Source organism: Zootoca vivipara, chromosome 6, assembly GCF_965207765.1.
Source record: "Zootoca vivipara chromosome 6, rZooViv2.hap1.1, whole genome shotgun sequence".
NCBI classification, from domain to species: Eukaryota; Metazoa; Chordata; class Lepidosauria; order Squamata; family Lacertidae; genus Zootoca; species Zootoca vivipara.
In genome coordinates this window covers 75,686,512-75,706,022 of record NC_142589.1, presented here as the reverse complement: position 1 = coordinate 75,706,022, position 19,511 = coordinate 75,686,512, and the positions used below count along the sequence as shown (strand labels likewise).

At 47.1% G+C, this 19,511-nt stretch overlaps 1 protein-coding gene across 2 annotated transcripts in view; it reads left to right on the top strand.

Moving 5' to 3' along the window:
• BCAM (basal cell adhesion molecule (Lutheran blood group)) overlaps window positions 1-19,511 on the top strand; it is a 60,681-nt gene that overhangs the window by 21,650 nt on the left and 19,520 nt on the right. For both annotated transcript variants that reach the window (XM_035118038.3, XM_088672664.1), the window contains exons 2-4: window positions 15,538-15,671; window positions 15,780-15,996; window positions 19,018-19,088. In XM_035118038.3, the coding sequence (XP_034973929.2) occupies window positions 15,538-15,671; window positions 15,780-15,996; window positions 19,018-19,088 (422 nt within the window). The remainder of the gene's footprint in view (window positions 1-15,537; window positions 15,672-15,779; window positions 15,997-19,017; window positions 19,089-19,511) is intronic.

Genomic DNA, 19,511 nt, shown 5'->3' with positions numbered 1-19,511 from the left:
TCTGGGAGTAAGGGCAATTCTTTGAACAATCTCAGAAAAATTCTTAAAATGCTCTGTAAACTCTTCTCTAGAATTCATCTTCAACTTGAGTAACTTATCCAACAAGTATCTATAGGAACTCTCTGTAGATTGTGCATAAATGCGTTCAATGTCCTCTAGGATCTTAGATGCATCATCTTCAAAATTTATCATTGATAGATGCTCATTCCTCAAACTGCTCAAAATTATGTGCTTGGCTTCATCATTTTTAATACTCCAAGCTTCTATCTTAGCTAAAGCTTCTGCATCGGTTCCTGTAGGCTTTTCTTCCTTAATGGCCTGCAGAACACGCCTAGCAGCAAGATAAACTAAAACGCGCTGCTTCCACTGCACAAAATTATTGTCATCCAGCAGCATAAAACTTGGTCTTGCCTCACTATCAAAACTGGAGCTTGCCATCTTAAAACTTCAAAAATTTCCAAAATTCAAAAATCTTTCAAAAATCAAATTCAAAATCTCAAAAATATCTTCACTACCTCTGAGCTTTCTCAGTGCTGTAAACTCTGAGGGAGGGGAGGGGTAGTTAATCCCCCAAGCACACTGCAGAACAAAGAGACCATGTGCTCAACCAGGAAATCCTAACTGGAAAAATCCTACAGAGTTCAAAATCACAATCCAAATCAATCCTTCAAAAATACACAAAATACGCAACTCTGGGCCGCAATAACCCTATGTGGGAATGTTCAGGAATGTGGATGAGGAGATATTGTTTAATATATCCTATCCCCGCTTGCGCTAGCAAGCACAAAACTTTAGCAGAGTAAAACATTCCCCTTTTGCAAAATACACAGCAGAAGAACGTTTGCGCAGGCTTGATTTAAGCCACTAAAATAAAGTGTATTTTCCTGGTATTTCCCCTTTTTCCCTCTTAAAAGAAAAGACACAACACAATGCTCTTAAAAGTATAAAAGATGTTTACTTACAAGCATCTCGAGGTACAGCACACTCAAGAGGTAGACTTGCTTAGTTAAAAGGTAATATATACATTGTGAAGTTCACTTATAAGAAGTGAGACTCCATCTCATCTCTCTCTCTAGGCTGGAGGCCTTGAGGGAGAGACTCACTAAGATGTGTGTAGTCCAAGAGGTCTGGTCCAAGAGAGGGAAAAATGGCTGTTTCCTTCAGGATTTATCTGCCACTTCCTCAACTCATTTGCATGTGAAGGAAGAGGAAACTACGCTTAGTCATATCCTCCTCCTCAGTCCTCCAAGTGGACTATCTAGGGATTGTTGTGACTTGACTGCACTTAACCCTTTGCATCCCACAAAAGTTCCCTCGGAATTTGCTTTTAAAAACAAGTAAAGAAAACCTTCGAGTGAAATCTAGGGGGCTGTTAAGCTGTCAGAAGTGGCTGGCTATTTACAGTTTGGAAATGGTGCGGCAAGAGGAAAAGGCTCTTTAAGAAAGGAGGGGGGGAAAGCAATGCTTTGCCAAATTCTGGGAGAACTAGCAGCACCGGGATAAAATCCATTTAGTTGTCCTTTATACAGGGCAATGCGGCTTTAGGTGGGTGTTAAGATGCACATTTCCTTATATTTTTGTTTTTCAAAGCATCAATGGCTCATTTGACAACCAGGGTTCAGGGTCCCCCACCTCCCCATTTTACCCTCACAACCACGCTATGAGGCCCACAACAGTTTGTTTGGTTTGCAAATGTGATGCCCACTGCCCCCCCCCCCAAATTGGTGATCCCTCGTGTAACTGAATGTTCCCTTCTACATAAAAAATAAAATTCAAGAATGTGATAGCTCCAAAAGCTAATTTGGTTGGAGGTGCCTGGGGTGGGGTGGGGGGGAGGAATGAAGAGATGAACACAAACATTATGGCTGTGTGGACATTCCCAACTAGAAACTCAGCTGGTTCACTCTGTTCCTCAGTTTCAATGGAAGATGGTTTGGGGGCAGATGCATCAAAGTGCGGTGTTTCATAAGAAACTGCAGGATAGATACAGGATAGATAGGGAATACAGCAGTTATTTTGTGTGCACTGTTTCCAGAACAGTGGTGAGTAAACTCTGGATCCTGACTAAGGCTCCAAAATGTAGTGTTTTCAGTGTTGGAGTTAACACCTACCATCTCATTGTTCCGATGTGCATGAGGTTAATTTCCTTTGTGTAATGGAGAGAGTGCCCCTAGGTACATGCAGAGTTCAGTTCCCTTGACACAGTCACCACAGCCAGTCCTCGCTCACCCAGGATCTTAGCAGGGCTGGGTTTCTCCACAAACAAAAGAGCCTTGGTGAATCTCGTTTTGCAAAGTCGGCAGCGTACAAATTGCGTTTCAAGGTCTTTTTGCTTGCCCACACACATGGCTAGGAAGGGGGGATTAACTGCACTCTATTTGCAAACATGTACATGTGCTCATGTTTGCATGCAGGCATGCAGCAGAGGGGGCAGAAAACCATTTTCCCAGTCAGTCACAAGTAGGGTTCAGTGAGTTGTTACCAGAAGCACAAGCCTAGGTGGGTGCCTTCCTCTTCTGCCAAAGGGACGCTTTTCTGCTGCAGAAGCTCATTTACAAGACTGACGTTCTTCAAGGGACTGCCTTAAATCTAGCCTTTGCTTCTAAACCCAGCTACTAAGATTATCTGAATCTGAGTGGCAAAACTCTTGCATGGTTCAGCATTTGAGTGAATGGGCTTCCTTTCCTTGCCCTTTCCCATTCTCCGCTTTTGGGTGTAATGCCGGGAATCCTGGCCGGTTGAAAAACACGTTGACAGTTGAGGTCGCTGCCTGTATGTTTTATCACTTCATCTTGTGTAGTTTTCATAAGTAAACATGTGAATCTGGCTCTCGTGATGAGTCAGAGCGCCGTTTCATCTAGCCTGGTGGTTTCCCGCTCTAAGCATCTTGGTCTTTTCCCGCGTCAGCTTTGCTTTTCGAGTGATAGCTATGCATTACCTGAACTTTTCTGTGTTGAAGAGGATTCTGGGCAGGTTTTAGTGTGAAGGCTTGAATCACGCATGGCGTTTGTTGCAGGCCTATTGAGTCTTGCTGTGGCCCTATGTAAACTGAAAGGTTGCCCTAGGCAGGAGTGTGTGAAATGACCGCGAGCTCATTTCTGCTACTGAAAATAAATGCTCAAGCTGTGTGCTGGTTGAGAACTGTAACAATAAATTAACTAACTAACTAACTAACTAACTAATTAACTAACTGCTCAGGCTGAGTGTGTGTTCAGGTGTGCTGTATTCTTTAATTTTAAGTGTGGCTTGTCCACACTCCCCATCCCTCCCCATTCTCTGTTTTGCATCTGGCTCCTGTTGGTGAATCAAGTAGATTCGACAAGCCTGGCGTCTGCCCACCCCTTTCTCAGAGCACGCCCAATACACCCTGAATCTCTCTCCATTGCAGAGGAATCAGAGGTACCCCAAGGGCCATCTAGTCCAACCCCCTGCAATGCAAGAACCTCAACTAAAGCATCCATGACAGGTGGCCATCCAACCTCTGCCTAAACAACCTCCCAGGAGTTTCCCAGGCACAGTGTGAAACGCCACAAGTCTAGCCTGGATCGCCGTGTTCTCTGGCAGAGTTCCTCCCTGGTCTCGCTACGGGAGATATCTTTTAAAACAAAACAATGTTGCAAGCTGAGCCATGGGACTGTTTACCTACATGAGTAATGGTTCCTCTCCTATACTGTACAAGCGGAAGGGCCATAGTTCAGTAAGAGGACACCTGCTTTGCATGCAGAAGGCCCTAGGTTCAATCCCTGGCATCTCTAGGTAGGGCTGGGAATGTCTCCCTTTCTGAACCTCCAGGGAGCTTCTGCCCTTGGTGTGCCCAATTCTCATAAAGCAGTTTCCTATCTCCTTCCAAGGGAGGATAATGGTCTGCTCGGGTTCAAATCCTACTTCAGCCATGGACTCCCTCTCTGGAGCTACCCTTGACATACGGGTGCCAGATGTACCCGGTTAAGTGGAACAGTTCTGGGGAGCGCATGAACTTTCTCCCTGTCAGTAGAGTGCAACGTCACCTTCCTCTGCCGTACTCTCCTGAGTGCCAGCGAACTGAGAGGGAAGGAGGGAGATGTTCGTGTTGAGAATGTGCTTTGCCACCTCACACGGAAAGGCCTGAAGGCATGCACCCCAGTGGAGCCTTCTGCCTGGGCGCACCCGGTGTGCCACTATGGCCCTCCCTCCCTCCCGGTGCGGACAGGAGACAAAGCGAGCAAGTGGCGCACTTCTAAAACTGGCAGCTCGCATTTTTCTCACCATTATCTATACAGGCCTTTCGAGAATAACGTTCTTCCCACTGGGGAGCCCTTGAAAATCTCTTTCCCACCGTGCTTCTTCGATGCGCAGGCTGGAGCATGGCTCCAGGGGAAAGTGTGCTTGACAGGCCCGAATCGACAAGGCCCAGCCTGACCAAAGAGCCTCTGGATGTGGGCCAGAGGTCCTCATTCTTGTCCTTTCTCAGTCACGATGGAAACAGCTGGTTGGCCTTCCCAAGTTTAATGTCCCCAAAATAAAATGAAATAATCCCCAGACAAAACGGGCCTGGCAGCGCACCCTGGGGACTAGAGAAAGGCGTGTGGGCCTATTTGGTTCCATACGGTTTTAGGCCCCTGGAGATGCACCTCAGGTGAAGGGAAAATAGGTGTGTGTGTGTTTTGTTTTGTTTTTGATTCCTGGTGTTTTTGACCATTCTTGTGAGGCATGGCGTCACACAAGCTCTGTTTTCACTGCTGCAGGGTGGCAGCAAGCTGGCAATCTGCCTTCTGGTACAGACTGCCAGTCGCTGGCATCTGTCTCAGCCTCCTTCCCATGGGAGACCTGACTTGCACTCTGAACATCAGGCATGCAGGCAAACCCAATCCTAAGCCAAAGGGCATCCATTTTCAGGGTTGTTGTTGTTGTTTTGGTAATGTTTATTGTAGAATAAAGGTAAAGGTAAAGGTACCCCTGACAGTTAAGTCCAGTCGCGGACGACTCTGGGGTTGTGGCGCTCATATCGCGTTATTGGCTGAGGGAGCCGGCGTACAGCTTCCAGGTCCTGTGGCCAGCATGACAAAGCCGCTTCTGGCGAACCAGAGCAGCACACGGAAACGCCGTTTACCTTCCCGCTGGAGCGGTCCCTATTTATCTATTTGCATGTAACGTGCTTTCGAATGGCTAGGTGTGCAGGAGCTGGGACTGAACAACGGGAGCTCACCCCGTCGCGGGGATTTGAACCGCCAACCTTCTGATCGGCAAGCCCTAGGCTTTGTGGTTTAGACCACAGCGCCACCCGCGTCTGTTTTTTATTGTAGAATATATTGTAGAAAAACAGAGGTCCACATCCACATTCAGTCGCAAGATACAGTCAGACAGGGGGTCGCTTCATAGGTCCATCACCAGACATTGTAATATATCAATATATCACGATGCTTAGCTGGTGATATATCGTGATGCTGAAAACCAGATATTGCCCAGCCCTAACGAACAAAGCACTGAAAGGAGGCAAGCGGGGGGGGGGGGAGAGACACTGCCTTGTTTTCCATCACTTAACCAAGTCGAAACTCACCTATCGTTATGTGCAAAGCCTGCTGAATGCTCTAAAATTTAAAAATATCTGTAAGCAATATAAACGAGAGGGAGGGGAATAGAGAGGGAGGGAGGGAGATTTTTAATTGCTTTGGTTAGGGCCATCAGTTTTCCACTACTGGGTTTAGAGGAGATTAATGTAACAATGCATATTTGTTGTTGTAGTTCAGCCTCACCACCTCTGTGGCGGACAGTTGGTTCAGCTTCAGCAGCCACATTGTGAGCTGACAGGCGGCAGATAACCTGCCCATCTTATTTATACATAATTAACCTCATTTGCATACAATTAAGCATGTGCTCGGCGAGGGGAAGACTACTGCCGGTGGACATATTGCAACATTTCCGCGCTTGTCTTTTGTGTAATTTCTAGGCTGAGGCCAGGAGTGAGCTGTTGTTTATTTTCTTGTTGCTCAAGTTGAGATTGCTGTACCTTCTCAAGCTCAGAGCAGCTGCATCCCCCCAGTCTGCACTTGCTCATAATAAACCTATGTCACGCTGGAGACAAGTGAGAAAATGGACGGTTTCACCTCTTTGCAAACGGAGGTCGCAAGTCTCCTTTTGCAAAGTCTTCCAGTCATATTTAATGGAGGCTGGGAGTCAGTGGTTGTGAAGAAAGGTGAATGTAAACAAACAGAGCATTTTTCACCTGGGCCAAGGCAAGGTATATCTTCCATAATGCCTTTCATTGATAGGGACAGGAGTGCCCTCCTCCTTTCCATTGCCTTGCCTTGCCCCAGCCAAAATGAGGGTTTGTCAGCTCAAATGTACCAATCCTAAGTTAACCTAAAGCATGGTTTGCAAAGCCACTTCAAACTACAGTTTTGGATTCCAGTTTGCTGTCCAGCCATGGTCTGTCAACTTGGACATTATGCCAAGCCATAGTTAAACTACAGGAACCATGCCGTGGAGCTGAATTCAGCCAGAGCCATAAAGCTGTTGTCCCTAAACATTCAAAATCACAATGGTGTCTCTCAGAATCACGATATAGGGGTGCATAATACGTTTGAAGCTCTTCTGAGTTTTGAGAATAAGGTGTTTACCTGGAGCATAGCTGTCAAGTTCTGCCTTTTTTTAAAGGGAAATTCCCTTATGTTAAATAGCCTTCCTCGTGAGAAAAGGGAAAACTTGACAGCTATGCTCAGGAGGCTGAATATTGGAGGGGAAATTGAGTTATTTCCTCCTCTGACTGTTCCGCAACTAGAAAAAACAAATTTCAAAGTGAAAAAATCAACTTGCTTAGTTTAGACAAACCTGTTAGTATGCCCCTGTATGAGGACTGGATCGCAGGACTTGCCTGTCGCAGTCCTCATCTTGTGCATATCACTCATCTCACCGTATGCAAGATAGGAACAATCAGGAGGTATTTTCTCGGCTCCATTTTGTCACTCGCTCAGGGGCAATTGCCTTCTCAGAGCGTGTTTTAGCCTGCTGCATGAAGGAGAGTGTAAGGACTTGTTCTGTAACCATTCCCGCCCTTTCATCTCTTTTACCAAAGCTTCTGCTTCTCCATAGAGAGAAAACCTGAGTTGGGTTTGCTCACCATCTGCAGGGATTGGACATTTTAAAACAACAGCACGTGTTCTTTCTTTGAGAACTTGCCCCATGTCTTCATGTCTTTCTGCTGTGAATCACCCCTCCATACCTCAGCATGAAAAACGGCATTATACGGAGAGTGATTATGGGTGTATCTACTCCAAAATGTTGCAGAACAGTCAAGAATGCTTGGCCTTGATTCATGTATTCCCCCCCCCCCCCCGATGTCTAAGATTGAAGCAGTTTTGCCCAGGACCGGATTATTGCCCAAACTAACAAGGCCAAAGCCTTAGGGCAGGCACCCCCAAACTGCGGCCCTCCAAATGTTTTGGCCTACAACTCCCATGATCCCTAGCTAACAGGACCAGTGGTCGGGGATGATGGGAATTGTAGTCCAAAACATCTGGAGGGCCAAAGTTTGGGGATGCCTGCCTTAGAGCTGGATATTTGGATAAATATGGTGCTGTTTTTAATGGTTTATGCTGGTGCTGGGGAGAGGAGAGCATTTCACAAGTGGGGGGCCACCACAGAAAAGGCCCGTTCTCGTGTTGCCACCCTCCGGACATCTCGTAGAGGAGGCACGTGAAGAAGGGCCTCAGATGACGATCACAGGGTCCAGGTCAGTTCATATGAGGAGAGGTGGTCCTTGGGTTATCACGATCCTAAGCTGTTAAAAGCTTTATAGGTCAAAACCAGCACTTTGAATTTGGCCCAGAAACTAATTAGCAGCCAGTGCAGTCGGGCCAGGATCGGTGCAGTATGCTCAAACCGTCTTGCCCCGGAGAGCAGCCTAGCCGCCAAATTCTGCACCAGCTGGAGTTTCCAAACTGTCTTCAGAGGTTATTCTTTCGGAGTGACTTAGGTTATGTTTTCTGTGAAGTTCCATTGGGCATAACAGAACTAAACGGGCTCAGCCCCCATCGTTCAGCCCGTGCACTGAGGCCCAGCTCCAAGGGCCTTCTGGAGGTTTGATCATTGCGAGAAGTGAAGCTACAGGGAAGCAGGCGGAGGGCCTTCTCGGTAGTGGCGCCAACCCTGTGGAACACCTCCCAAATGTCAAAGAGATAAACAACTATTTGACTTTTAGGAGACATCCGAAGGGAAGTTTTTAATGTTTGATGTTTTATTGTGTGTTTAATATTTTGCTGGGAGCCACCCAGAGTGGCTGGGGCAACCCAGTCAGATCGGGGGCATATACATAATAAAATTATTATTATTATTACACACCAATCTCTTGAAATCAAAACCACTTGTGTTTTCAGTGTTCCTAAAGCCTTAGCTTTGCACAGAGCAGCTACAAATCCCCACTTTCACACTGATGTTGGAGACAGGGACCCCGTTGCAGAAATAGTATGGGGTATTTGAGACACACACACCCTTGCCCTGTGCCCTGAACCATTACTCTACTGGTTGGGACACAGGGAAAGATAGCGATGTGGTCTTGCCCCATTCAGCACCAGCCCCATGTCTCCTTATAAAGTGCAATAGTTCTCCTCTGAGCTCCCAGAAGTCAGAGTGGGACAGAAACATCCGTCAAAAAAAGAGAGAAAAGGGTTAAGTACTGTACCAAGGGTAAGAGGGGTGTGGGAGGATATCTGGGAATGGTTGGCCTTGAAGCTAAAATCTTTTTAAGTTGCCAGGCCAGCTGCTTATGCATCTCTTTGCCACAGGGTTGTTTGAGCTTTGCTGCTGGTCCTTTAGCACAAAGAAAGGCGTTTGCATCTGAATAATGCCAGGAGCTGAAAGCTTTTGATTTTGCCTCTCTGTTCCTGCTGTGCTCTTAATTTCAATTTCATTTCCTCTTCTATTTGGGGGCACCTGTTTTCTCTTTCCCCATAAATATTCTAGGGTGGCAGCATTTAAATAAACCCAATGCTGCCCTGAACCTCTAATAGTTATTCAGAGCAGGGGTAGGCAGACTTCTAGAACCCCGGAATCTGCAAGGCAAAAGACTTGGAATTGAAAAACAGTGAACAGGATACCTGTGCTGAGCACCGCAGTACTTCAAGGACGGCTTGTCTTCATATGAACCAACCCGGACCCTGGGATGATCATCTGAGGCCCTTCTTTGTGTGCCTCCTCCATGAGAGGTCTGGAGGGTGGCAACACAAGAACGGGGCCTTTTCTGTGGTGGCTCCCCATTTGTGGGATGCTCTCCCCAGGGAGGCTCGCCTGGAGCCTCCATTGTATATCTTTAGGTGCCAGGTGGAAACATTCCTCTTCAACCAGGCCTTTGATTCTATGGCCTTTTAAATGTGTTTGTAGGAGGAGAGTTATTGTCTTTCTTTTGTTTTATTACGTATTTTGTGTTCGCATTTTGTGTTTTCATGTTGTGAACTGCCCCGTGACCTCTGGATGTAGGGCGGTATAGATTTTTTGCTTATTACATATACAAAATGCATTAAACAGATAATAAATGACTCTGAGCACTTTCTCAGTCTAGGAAATGGCTTTTTTGTACCGGAGCTAAACTTAGTTCGCAAACCTTTCACATAAACTTCTGCTTGCTTACTGGCTTCCTTTTTCTCCCCCACTTCAGCCACTTAATTTACACGGAAAAAGGCACTTTGTGGTTGCCATTGTAAAACAATCATAATCCCTTGCAGCTCCTGGGCCAGAGTTTAATTTTGTTTTAATTTAATTCAGACAGGCTTTCGATGGCCAGAGAGATAGATGAGAGGGCACTGGCTTAGCGGTCGGCATGTTGTGATGTTACATTGACAAAATCTGCCCTGGGACCTGGTGGGTTGTCAATCGGAGAACTAATAAAGGCATTTGGGCAGGTGCAGTTTATCTACATAATGGTTGACCTGGGCGGCCCAATCAACTCCCAGGAAACTGGTGGACCACGTGTTCTGCGTAATATCTACCAGCGGGCATTAACAAAACGGCAGTGTTGTGTTCCATGGCAATGCACAGGTTTTGGATGTAAAAAGCCTTTGGTTCAATCCCTGATAACCTCCAGGTAGGACTGGGAGAGACTTCCTGCCGGAAACCCACTGCCTCACATTGTAGACAGCACTGAACTAGATGGCTCAAGAGTATAGGTTTCCCTAGGAATGCATCTATGAAAGAACTACAGAGCCCTTAGACGGCACCTGTCAGGGACTGGCTGGACGCAGAGGGATGGTGGGAAGAACCAGGTGGGGAAACCCCAAGGGAAGAAGGCGCAGAGTGGTGGTGGGATGATGGTGAGGGATCAGAGGGAGAAGACTGGGAAAAGGAGGTGTCAGAAGCTGAAGAGATAACAAACAGGGGAGTCTGTGGCAGAGAGAAGTCCAGAATTAGAGGCAGAAGCTGAAGCAAGAGAGGAGGGAGGTCAAGAGGCAGAGAGGAGTCAGAGAGGAATGCCCCTCCTGCTGAGACAAGCTCTCCTCCTCTCTTGTCTCCCAGAACCAGAAGTGGCATGAAGAGAGCGGAGGATAAATTAGCACCACGAAGGCGCAGTCTAGCTCAGGATTGTCTCACTAACAGGCACTTGCTTTCTAGAGTTTTAGGCAAGGGACGTTCTGACCCTTACCTGGAGATTCCCAGGATTGAACCTGGGGCCTTATGCATGCAAGACACATGTCGTACCCCTGAGCTACGCTACGCCACTCCCCCCCAGAAGGATTGCAGATTGTCGGAAGTGTTTCACACAAGGGATATTTTCCCTGCAATGCAAACATTCACCCCACCATCACCCTTAGTAAGCAAGCTTTCCTTGCAAAATCTTAAGCAGCTGAGTGTAACAACAACAAAAAGAAAAGGTGTGTGTGTTGTACCCCAGAGACAGTGACGCCTCTGCCACCCCATTTGCAACCCTGGACATGCTTCTGCCTTCCCCTGGGCATTGTATCCATCCAGCATCCTTTAGACCTTGCAATCCCTCCCTGTCTCTGGGCCTTGTGCCTGCCTGCTCTGCAGTCCGAATAAGTTCCTTCCTTCCCTCCTTCCCAGAGAGTCTTTTACAGAGGAGCTTATCATAGCCCTGTCATCGCCTCTAACTTTGGGTATCCTTGGGGATGTGGGGTGGGGGTGGGGCCTCCTCCGTTCCTCCGTCTGCCTTGGTTTTAGATGTTACGTGAAGACGAGGAGCCTTCTGTCTATGCACCAGTGTTTATGAATCAATCTCTTTTTCTTTCCTGGGTTTTCCCAGCTGGTTCCCTGGCGCTCAGCAGTTTCTGGGCATTCTGCCTTGCCAGAACCCCCTCCCTCCCTCTCCATTACCCGGCTGGAAGATGAAAGCTGGCTCTCCCCCCCCCCTCATTTGGAGGGGCTTATCCTGGAACAAAGCCCTCAGCGCCAGCCTGGAATCCCAAGCAGCTGCCGGCTTGCTTCCTTGTGGGCCCTTTCATATCGCCAATTTCTCTCTCTCCCCTTTCACACACCCCCAATGCTAGATAACTGCTTTATTCTTCTCTCCTCTTCTCTCTCTCTCTCTCTCTCTCTCTCTCTCTCTCCCCCCCCCCCCGCCCCATACCAGCTCCTACCAGCAATTCTTAATCAAGATTGCCTTAAGTGTAGCTAAAGGCATATAATATAGGGAAAAGGGGCATGCTTGTCCTGTTTTGAGTGCATGAGAAATGCACAACATACAAAATGTAATAGAGAAAGCTCTCTCTCTCTGTGTTAGGTGTGTGTTAGATGTTAACACATAACGCTAAACTGTGGTTAACAGTGTTATGATGAAAAGACCCATTGCTCAGTTCAGATGATCCCCTAACCATGATTTGGAGGACTGGGGATAAACCATGGGCTCACATACTCTCCCTTCCCTTCTTCTGTGCAGCTTCACTTCCCCGTTTCCTGTTTGGAGCTAACCATAGTTTGCCATGGCAACCATAGTTCAGCAAACTATGGTTAGCTCCTGCTCTCCACCGTGCTGTTGTTTCTCTGCAAATTGGAAAGATGCAGTTTTGGCTCTGTGTGCGTTTGTGTGTATGTGCAGGAGTGCAAAAACCCAGTGTAGGCTTGCAGATTGTTGAGTTGCGTATGAAAGGAGGAAAGGTGGTATATCCGGAAGGGTATCGATCATATAATTGTAGACTTGTAAGAGACCCCGAGGGTCCTTTAGTCCAACTCCCTGCAATGCAGGAATCTCATCTATAGCATCCATGACAAACGGCCACCCGTCCTCTGCTTAAAAACCTCAAAGGAAAGTCTGTATAATAAAAATAGTTCTATTTGGAGGGGTATTAATTAGTACACACATACCAGCTACAAACCTATGTAGCATGGGAGGATTGGGTACAATTGGCAGGGTCTCCTTAGACCCCACTTTACCAACTTTATTCTAGTAGTAAAACCGGAAGTTGCAGCAGCATACCTCTGGGACTTTAAACTTAGAATTTGAAATTTCTCCACAGGGTGTTGCAAAGGATGTGGCTTCTGGACCAGAAGCATTAGGCGGTCTTCTGGTGGCCAGTGAGTGGAGAATAAAAGGATTGCGTTTTCCACTTAAAGTCAAGCCGCCCTGGCCCTTATCTGCTTCTAAGACACGGCGGCAGAGAGAGAGAGAGAGAGAGAACCAGCCATGGATATTTTTAGAAAGGCTGAGGAAAGAGGAGCCGGGCATTCGGTGGTCCTGCTTTGCAGCTTAGAAACTTTCGAGGGCAAACTTCCCTTTGGAACAATCTCTCTCAACAGCAGCGGGGAAAACCGATGTTAGAAAACATTTGATGAGTACTGCGGGGACCTGATCGTTTTCAACAGTTGTGGAGACCCTCAGCATGGCCCTCCTGCCCCTCAGGGCAGGACTTTGGAGTGAATGTCAAGCACCTTACTCTGCTGAACGCAGCATGTCTGCCTTTCCACATATTTGCAATTCCCAGAGTTGCTTGGGAAGAGAGGTGGATGGTTAAATTACCATGGGAAGCGTAGCTCTGGGAGGGGAATAGGGGGGTCTCCTAACAACTCTCAGTGCTCTTAACAAACTACAATTCCCAGGATCCTTGGGTGGAGGCTAGGGCCACATTCATGGCGTACACTAAAATTTTATTTTATTTCTTTATTACATTTATATGCCATCTTTATCTTCCAAAGATCTCAAGATTGTGTACTTGTTTCTCCCCATTCCATTTAATCCTCACAACAACCCTGTCGTAAATCTCGCTCCCCATATTTCTGCAGCCACTTGCATGGATTTTTTTTTAAAAGCATGGAAGCCCTCCAGAGAAGTTGCCAGCATTTTTAGTGGAAATCTGTTCTAATGTACATACATGTACACAGCTTTGATAAATGTACAGTCGTACTTTGGAAGCCGAACACCTTGGCTCCCAAACAAATTGGCTCCCGAACGATAGAAACCCGGAAGTGAGTGTTCCGGTCTTTGAACGATTTTTGGAAGCCAAACGTCTGGCGCAGCTTCCGCAGCTTCCGATTGGCTGCAGGACGCTCCTGCAGCCAATTGGAAGCCGCGCTTTGGTTTTCGAATGGTTCCGGGAGTCGAACGCATTCTGTTCAAAAACAAAGGTACCACTGTACACATTTGCGCAAGTGGTTTTCCTTAGGACTTTGTACACTTCGGTTGCTTGGAGAACTGCACCGCAAAATTCAGAGAAGTGCAAATTTTGAAGGAATAATGTTACGAGAAGTGCGGATTTGGGGAATTTCTGATTTAAGATCAACATCAAATTTCTCCTTTCAAAATGGCCACTGGTGATGACAGGGGCAAGGAGAGAATCTGCTGAGGGCATTTTGTCCAAGACCAATTTCAATCACACACACACACACACACACACGGGACCTCACATGTTGTGAGAATCATAATTCTATATGGAACACATTTAACACCTTTCAAATCAAGGCATTTAGAGGCGAGAGAGATGAATTGCATTCTCTTCAGAGGCCGTTTTACTTCCCATTGGGAATGTTACCCATTGTGATAAAAGATGAGCTGCCAGTTTCAGTGTTTCTCCTCCTTCTGTTGCCATGGATGGGGCAGAGGAAAGGGCCGCTGTTTACAAAAAAACAATAACAGCGCAGGGAAGGGGGGATGACCGGTTTGCTGAAAAGATAGGCTGGCGAAAGCTGCTGCTGTAACATAATAGATAAGAGCAAGTGCTGTGAGCCAGGAAGTACATGGTTCAGATTTCATCTCTGCTCTGAATTTATTAGATAGCTTTGGGCAAATAACCAACCAACCCCACCCCACCCCACACACGGCTTTTTCCCCCTCCTCAGCCTCAACCTTTGCAATATGAGAATAACTGCCTATCTTGCAGGATTTCTCCAGTGAGGCCTGAGAGGAAGCACTTTAAAAAACACTTTGTGAGAGCTGCATGAATCCTAACAAATAAAAAAGTTGCTTTTATTTGTTCTTTAAAATGATGGGCGAGAGCCGTAGCTCAGGGGCAGAGCACTGCCAATTTCTTGTCGAAGGCCCATGGTTCAATTTCTGGCATCTCCAAGTTGGGCCTTGTCCGAAGGCCTGGAGACCTGCTGCCGGTCAGTGTAGGCAGCACTGAGGTAGATGGAGCATTGGTCTGACTTGGTTTAAGGCAGCTTCCCATGGATTTAAACCACAGGGTGAACTGCGAACATAAGGAAAGCCTGCTGGGTCAAGCCTGCGGCCCATCTAGTCCACCATCCTGTTCTCACAGCGGTTGCCAGAAACAGAAACAGGCAAGCAGAAGAGCACTTTCCCCCCATGTATAGTTTCCAGAAATTAGTATTCAGAAGTATTGTTGCCTCTGACCGTGGAGGAAGAGCATAGCCATCATGGGAAGAATAATAGAATTCTAGAGTTGGAAGGGACCCTGGGGGGGTCATCTAGTCCAACCCCCTGCAACGCAGGGATATGCAGCTGTCCCGTACGGGGATCGAACCCGCAACCTTGGCATCGTCGGCACCACGCTCTAACCAACTGAGCTATCAACAGGCTTATCCTCCGTTAAGTTGTCCAATCCTCTTTTAAGACCGTTATGTGGCCACAATAAAAGTACGTCTTTATGACTGTGACATCCAAAAATGTGCCGTTTCTTGCTGTAACTAATTTTGGTGGTTAACGTTTTTGGGAAATTGAGTCTGTAACCAATGTGCCCCTTTCCCTCTGTCCAGCATTTTGTGTGTGTATGCGTGTGTGAGAAAGAGAGAGAGAGAAAGCACTTTGGCTGCATCCTCATGAAAAAATGGTGGGCAGCACTGAGCACTTTGTAAGGATTACAGTGAAGGAGCTCTTGACAGCAACACAGCCGTTAAGATAGAGGTCAGCAACTGACGGCCCCCAAGCTGAATCTGGTCCCCCTTGAAGGAAGCCCAAAAGTTGCCAGCTTGGAGGCAAAAATATGGGATATGGAAGACCCATTGACGGTGAATATGGGGCTTGCTTGGGCAGGTGGGCCTTGAGCCTATCCTTTTTGGGGAAACTTCTGACAAAATCTACTACAGAGCATGGCCTTAGGTTGTTTTCTGGTCAGTCCTGATCGCCATTCATTCTTTCTTTCTTTCTTTTTCTCCTCCCCTCAGCCCCAGAATGCCAGGCAGAGGTGCAAGTGTCCATCCCGACTTCGTTGGAGGTCCAACTAGGCCACAAAGTGTCCATCTCCTGCACTCACACCACAGAAGGTCAAGATAGCTTGCCCGTGGTGGAGTGGTTCATTGTGAGTATGTGGGTCTTGGGAAGGCGGATAATGGCGGCTGGGGGTGTGGTGCTTTTAGACGCCCTTAGTAACCAGCCCTTTTGTCCTTGGCTGTGAAATCCCCCGCAGACGGACAAGAACGGGGAGCAGCGGCGTGTGGCCTACAGCGTTCAGGGTCAGCATGGGGTGGACCGAGGCACTGAGTACACGGACCGCGCCTCCATGGAAGCCAGCTACAGTTTGGTCATCAAAGCGGCCGAGGTGATCGACGAGAGAGCCTTCTCCTGCCAGGTGACAGCGGGCACTGCAGGGAGCGGAATGGGAGTGACGCAGCTCAAGGTGTACGGTGAGCTTCCTGCCATCGCTTCTCTCGCCATATGGACCACGAGGCGCTCCTGCCGCCATCTTGTCTCCTTGTCCTTCCCTCGTAAAGCTCTCTTTACGGCTTGTCTTTGTTTTCGCTGCCTGCCCAGAGGTTTTCTGGCTCCACCCTTGCTCCCCTTGGGCCGGCCCTACCGTTGAGGCAGTGTGAAACGGGTGCCTCAGGGTGCTGGTTTTGGCTGTCAAAGAAGGCTAGCAAACGACCAGCTACCTAAATTATTGCTGGTAGATTGGCAGGGAGGAGGAGAGGTGCTTGTAGGGTTTTCTGCCTCCAGGACCAAAATAATTTGGCCGCCCTCAGGCTTTGTGCATGAGAATTGTGGGCGGGTGGAGATTTATTGCTCTGCCTCAGGCAGCAAAATGTCTTGGACTGCAGATTCCACCTTCAGATCCCAACCTTGCCTTCAAACACACCGTTTTTGGGTTAACCCTTAGGCCTCCACAAGAACTGGCACAAAGCCTGAATAAGTCCCTGCGGTTGGGATTTAGATCCTTGGAGCCAGAGACCTCCCCCTCCCACCCTTAAGTTAGCCGTAAAAGCACCTTGTAAATCAGTAAAAATGAATCTTGCTCTTCTTGGCTAGGTTAGCCCTTAAAAGCACCGTGTGAATCAATCGATAGAAGAAAAACAAGCCTTTCGGCGCAACCCTTTTTGGCCAGATGGTTTTTTTTCATTCCGGGTGTCTCGGCCGTTTTCTGTTTTCTCCGTATTCCCATTGCCAAGCTCTGAAAGGCTCCTAAAGAGGAAGTTCTAGGCCCTGAGATGGCCCAGTATATTTCTGGTACCCGAAGCAGAACATCCCTAATGGTGGTGAAATATTTCATGCTATTATTATGATTGGCTTCTTAATGGTGCCCTCAGAGCTGCAGCCTGAGGTGTCCCTTCCTTGCCTTGCCTAATGATAAGGCCGGCCCTTTCTTGGCCTCTTCCTCCACATTAACCTGTGGATAAATTAGAACTAAGCCGGTGTTTTGTGCCGGTGTGGAGACAGGACATGCAGTGTTAAGATATTGTGAAACGCCTGCCTTGCATCAGTTCAACCTGTGTCAACCTGTTTCCTTATCTCCTTAGAAGGCCCCTGTTTTTTGTGTTCCTTTTCATTTCGTTTCACTTTTAATTTGTATACCGCCTTCCTATATTACTATATGCAAGGCAGTTTACAAGCTGAAGAAACTGCACCTTATAACAATCTGATCCGGTACAAATAAGTCACAATAGAAACATAACTTTAAAATAAACAACTTACGTCAAATAAAATAGTAACTCGTTAGAATATAATAGTACGCAATGAAATTAAATTATCAGCAGACGACAATCAAATAAGCAATTCAATTACTGTACTATAGTCAGTAAAAATTACAGCGAGTCACAACGCATAAAATACATGCAGAACCCTGAGGAAGGATCAAATCGAGAAACCAAGACAGACAACTTGAGCCTGGTTTTGTGGCAGCCTTGCCTTGCTTAACGCTGGTCCTGCTTAAGAAAGATATAATTTCTTAGAGATGAAATAGCATCATAGAACTGTGGAGCAGGAAGGGACCCGTAGGGTCATGTAGTCCAACCCCCTTTCAGTGCAGGAACCTCGATTATCAGAACACTGACGGAACATATTGTAGCATTGCAGGGAGATCACTCAGCCTTCCCAATCTGAATTGGCGAGAAATATCTTGTGCCCCCATCTCTTTGCTATCCTGATTGATCTCCTCCCATCTAGGACTATCTAGGACTTCTCATAACTCCCTGCAACCTAGTCCTCCTGGGCCAACCTCTTTCCCTCCAGCACCCAGATGCTTCTTCGCCCGATGATGCGTAATTCCTTCCCTTACGCAATCATTTCCCTGCCTGCAGCAAAACACCTGGAGACGCCACCTCTGCTCTTTTGCCAAAGGTGGCTTGCATCTCTCATCCTGCCTGTACTTTCCCCTAATGCTGGTGGGTCTTGTATGCTCCCAGCTTCCACGGTCGTGGTCTTTCAGTGGCCAGGTTCAGGTCAGCCTTTCTGACCTTGGGACAGCAAACGGCTGCTTGCAACAACATCCCCGTGGCTCTGTCATGCACCTGCAAACACAAATGAGACGGGCAGGGAGAAGCAGCTGTGTTTGTCTACACACCTTGCTAATAAACAGAGGCGCCCGATCATTTCCCCCTCTCTGATCGAGAGGAAGCAGTGGGGTTTGGTCCCGGAATCTAGCTCAGTGCTGGTTTGTTTTGGGGTCCCCTCCCCCCACCAACGGTGCTTATTGAATAAGATAACTTCTATTGTGTTTGTCCTTGAACCGCAGCAGCACCAAGCGAGATAACAAAATTTAAACCAGATAACAGAAACTCACACAAAAAAATTCAATACTCTCTATTTATAACCAGTAATTCATAAAGTTAATAATTAGGATTAGCAAAACGAAAACAGTCATACTGAAGCATGAAACATATTAAAACATATTCTTAAAAAAGAAAAAAACCCATTTGTGTAATGCAAAACTGATACAGTATCAAGGTATGTTGCTTGTGTTTTCAGATCTCCAAGGTACCTCCATACTTATTCCTATATAAAGCGGTCTTTATGGCAAAATAAGCAACTTTCCATACCACATACTGATTAGTGACTTGCAGCAGGAAACCCAGCTTCCTTTTCGCACCACAAATTCTGGGAAACCTGTTTACTGATGGGGGGGACGGACGGATGGACTGAATTTTGTTCCAAGACCAGGGCTCCTCGCTCGTTTTCCCAATTTCAATCTCTTCATTTCCCCTTGAATCTGGGGAATGAAGATGGGAGAAGGTTGGACTTCCTAGGAAGGAATTTCTGCTGCTTGGGTGCCACTGGTGAAAAGGCCCCGCCTTGCATAGTCACCCACTCAGGACCCATCCTCAAAGGAGAAGCTTAATAAACAGGGATGTACACGCAGAACATGGCAAGCCTTGTAAGTGAGCAGAGTAGTCAATAGCCCTACTTTGTCTGACCTCTACTGTCTCCTCAAACAGGTGCACCTGAAGCCCCAGAGGTCATACCTAACAGCAGGACCCTCTCTGTGACTGAGGAGGACGCCTCAGAGGTGAGATGCTGCTATCCTTTTCTTAAAGACAAAAATAAAACAAAACCCTGGAAGTGCCCAAAAGCCTGCACTGACTATGGTGCCATTGCATCAGACGGAGAGCACTCTGTACATGCTTAGAGGAATTCGCCCTTCTCCAGCCCCTCTCCTGGCGCTGGAGTGAAATGGCTCAAAGAGATAGATGAGGATGAGCTGGAAACAGCCTTGAGAGTGTTCTCTGCCCCGTAAGGGTTTGTGAGGGAGGTTTTTAAGACTTTCCCTTGAGTGTGTGGATCTAGCTTCCCTTCAAGTTGGAAGACCCCACAGTTCCATGGGAATTAAATATGGCATCAGTCTCAGATTTAAACTACTTGAACTCCATTTTGAGTTCCATTTAAAAAAAGAAAGAAAGCATCTTTCTAGCTCTGGTGCTTCAAAATGTGT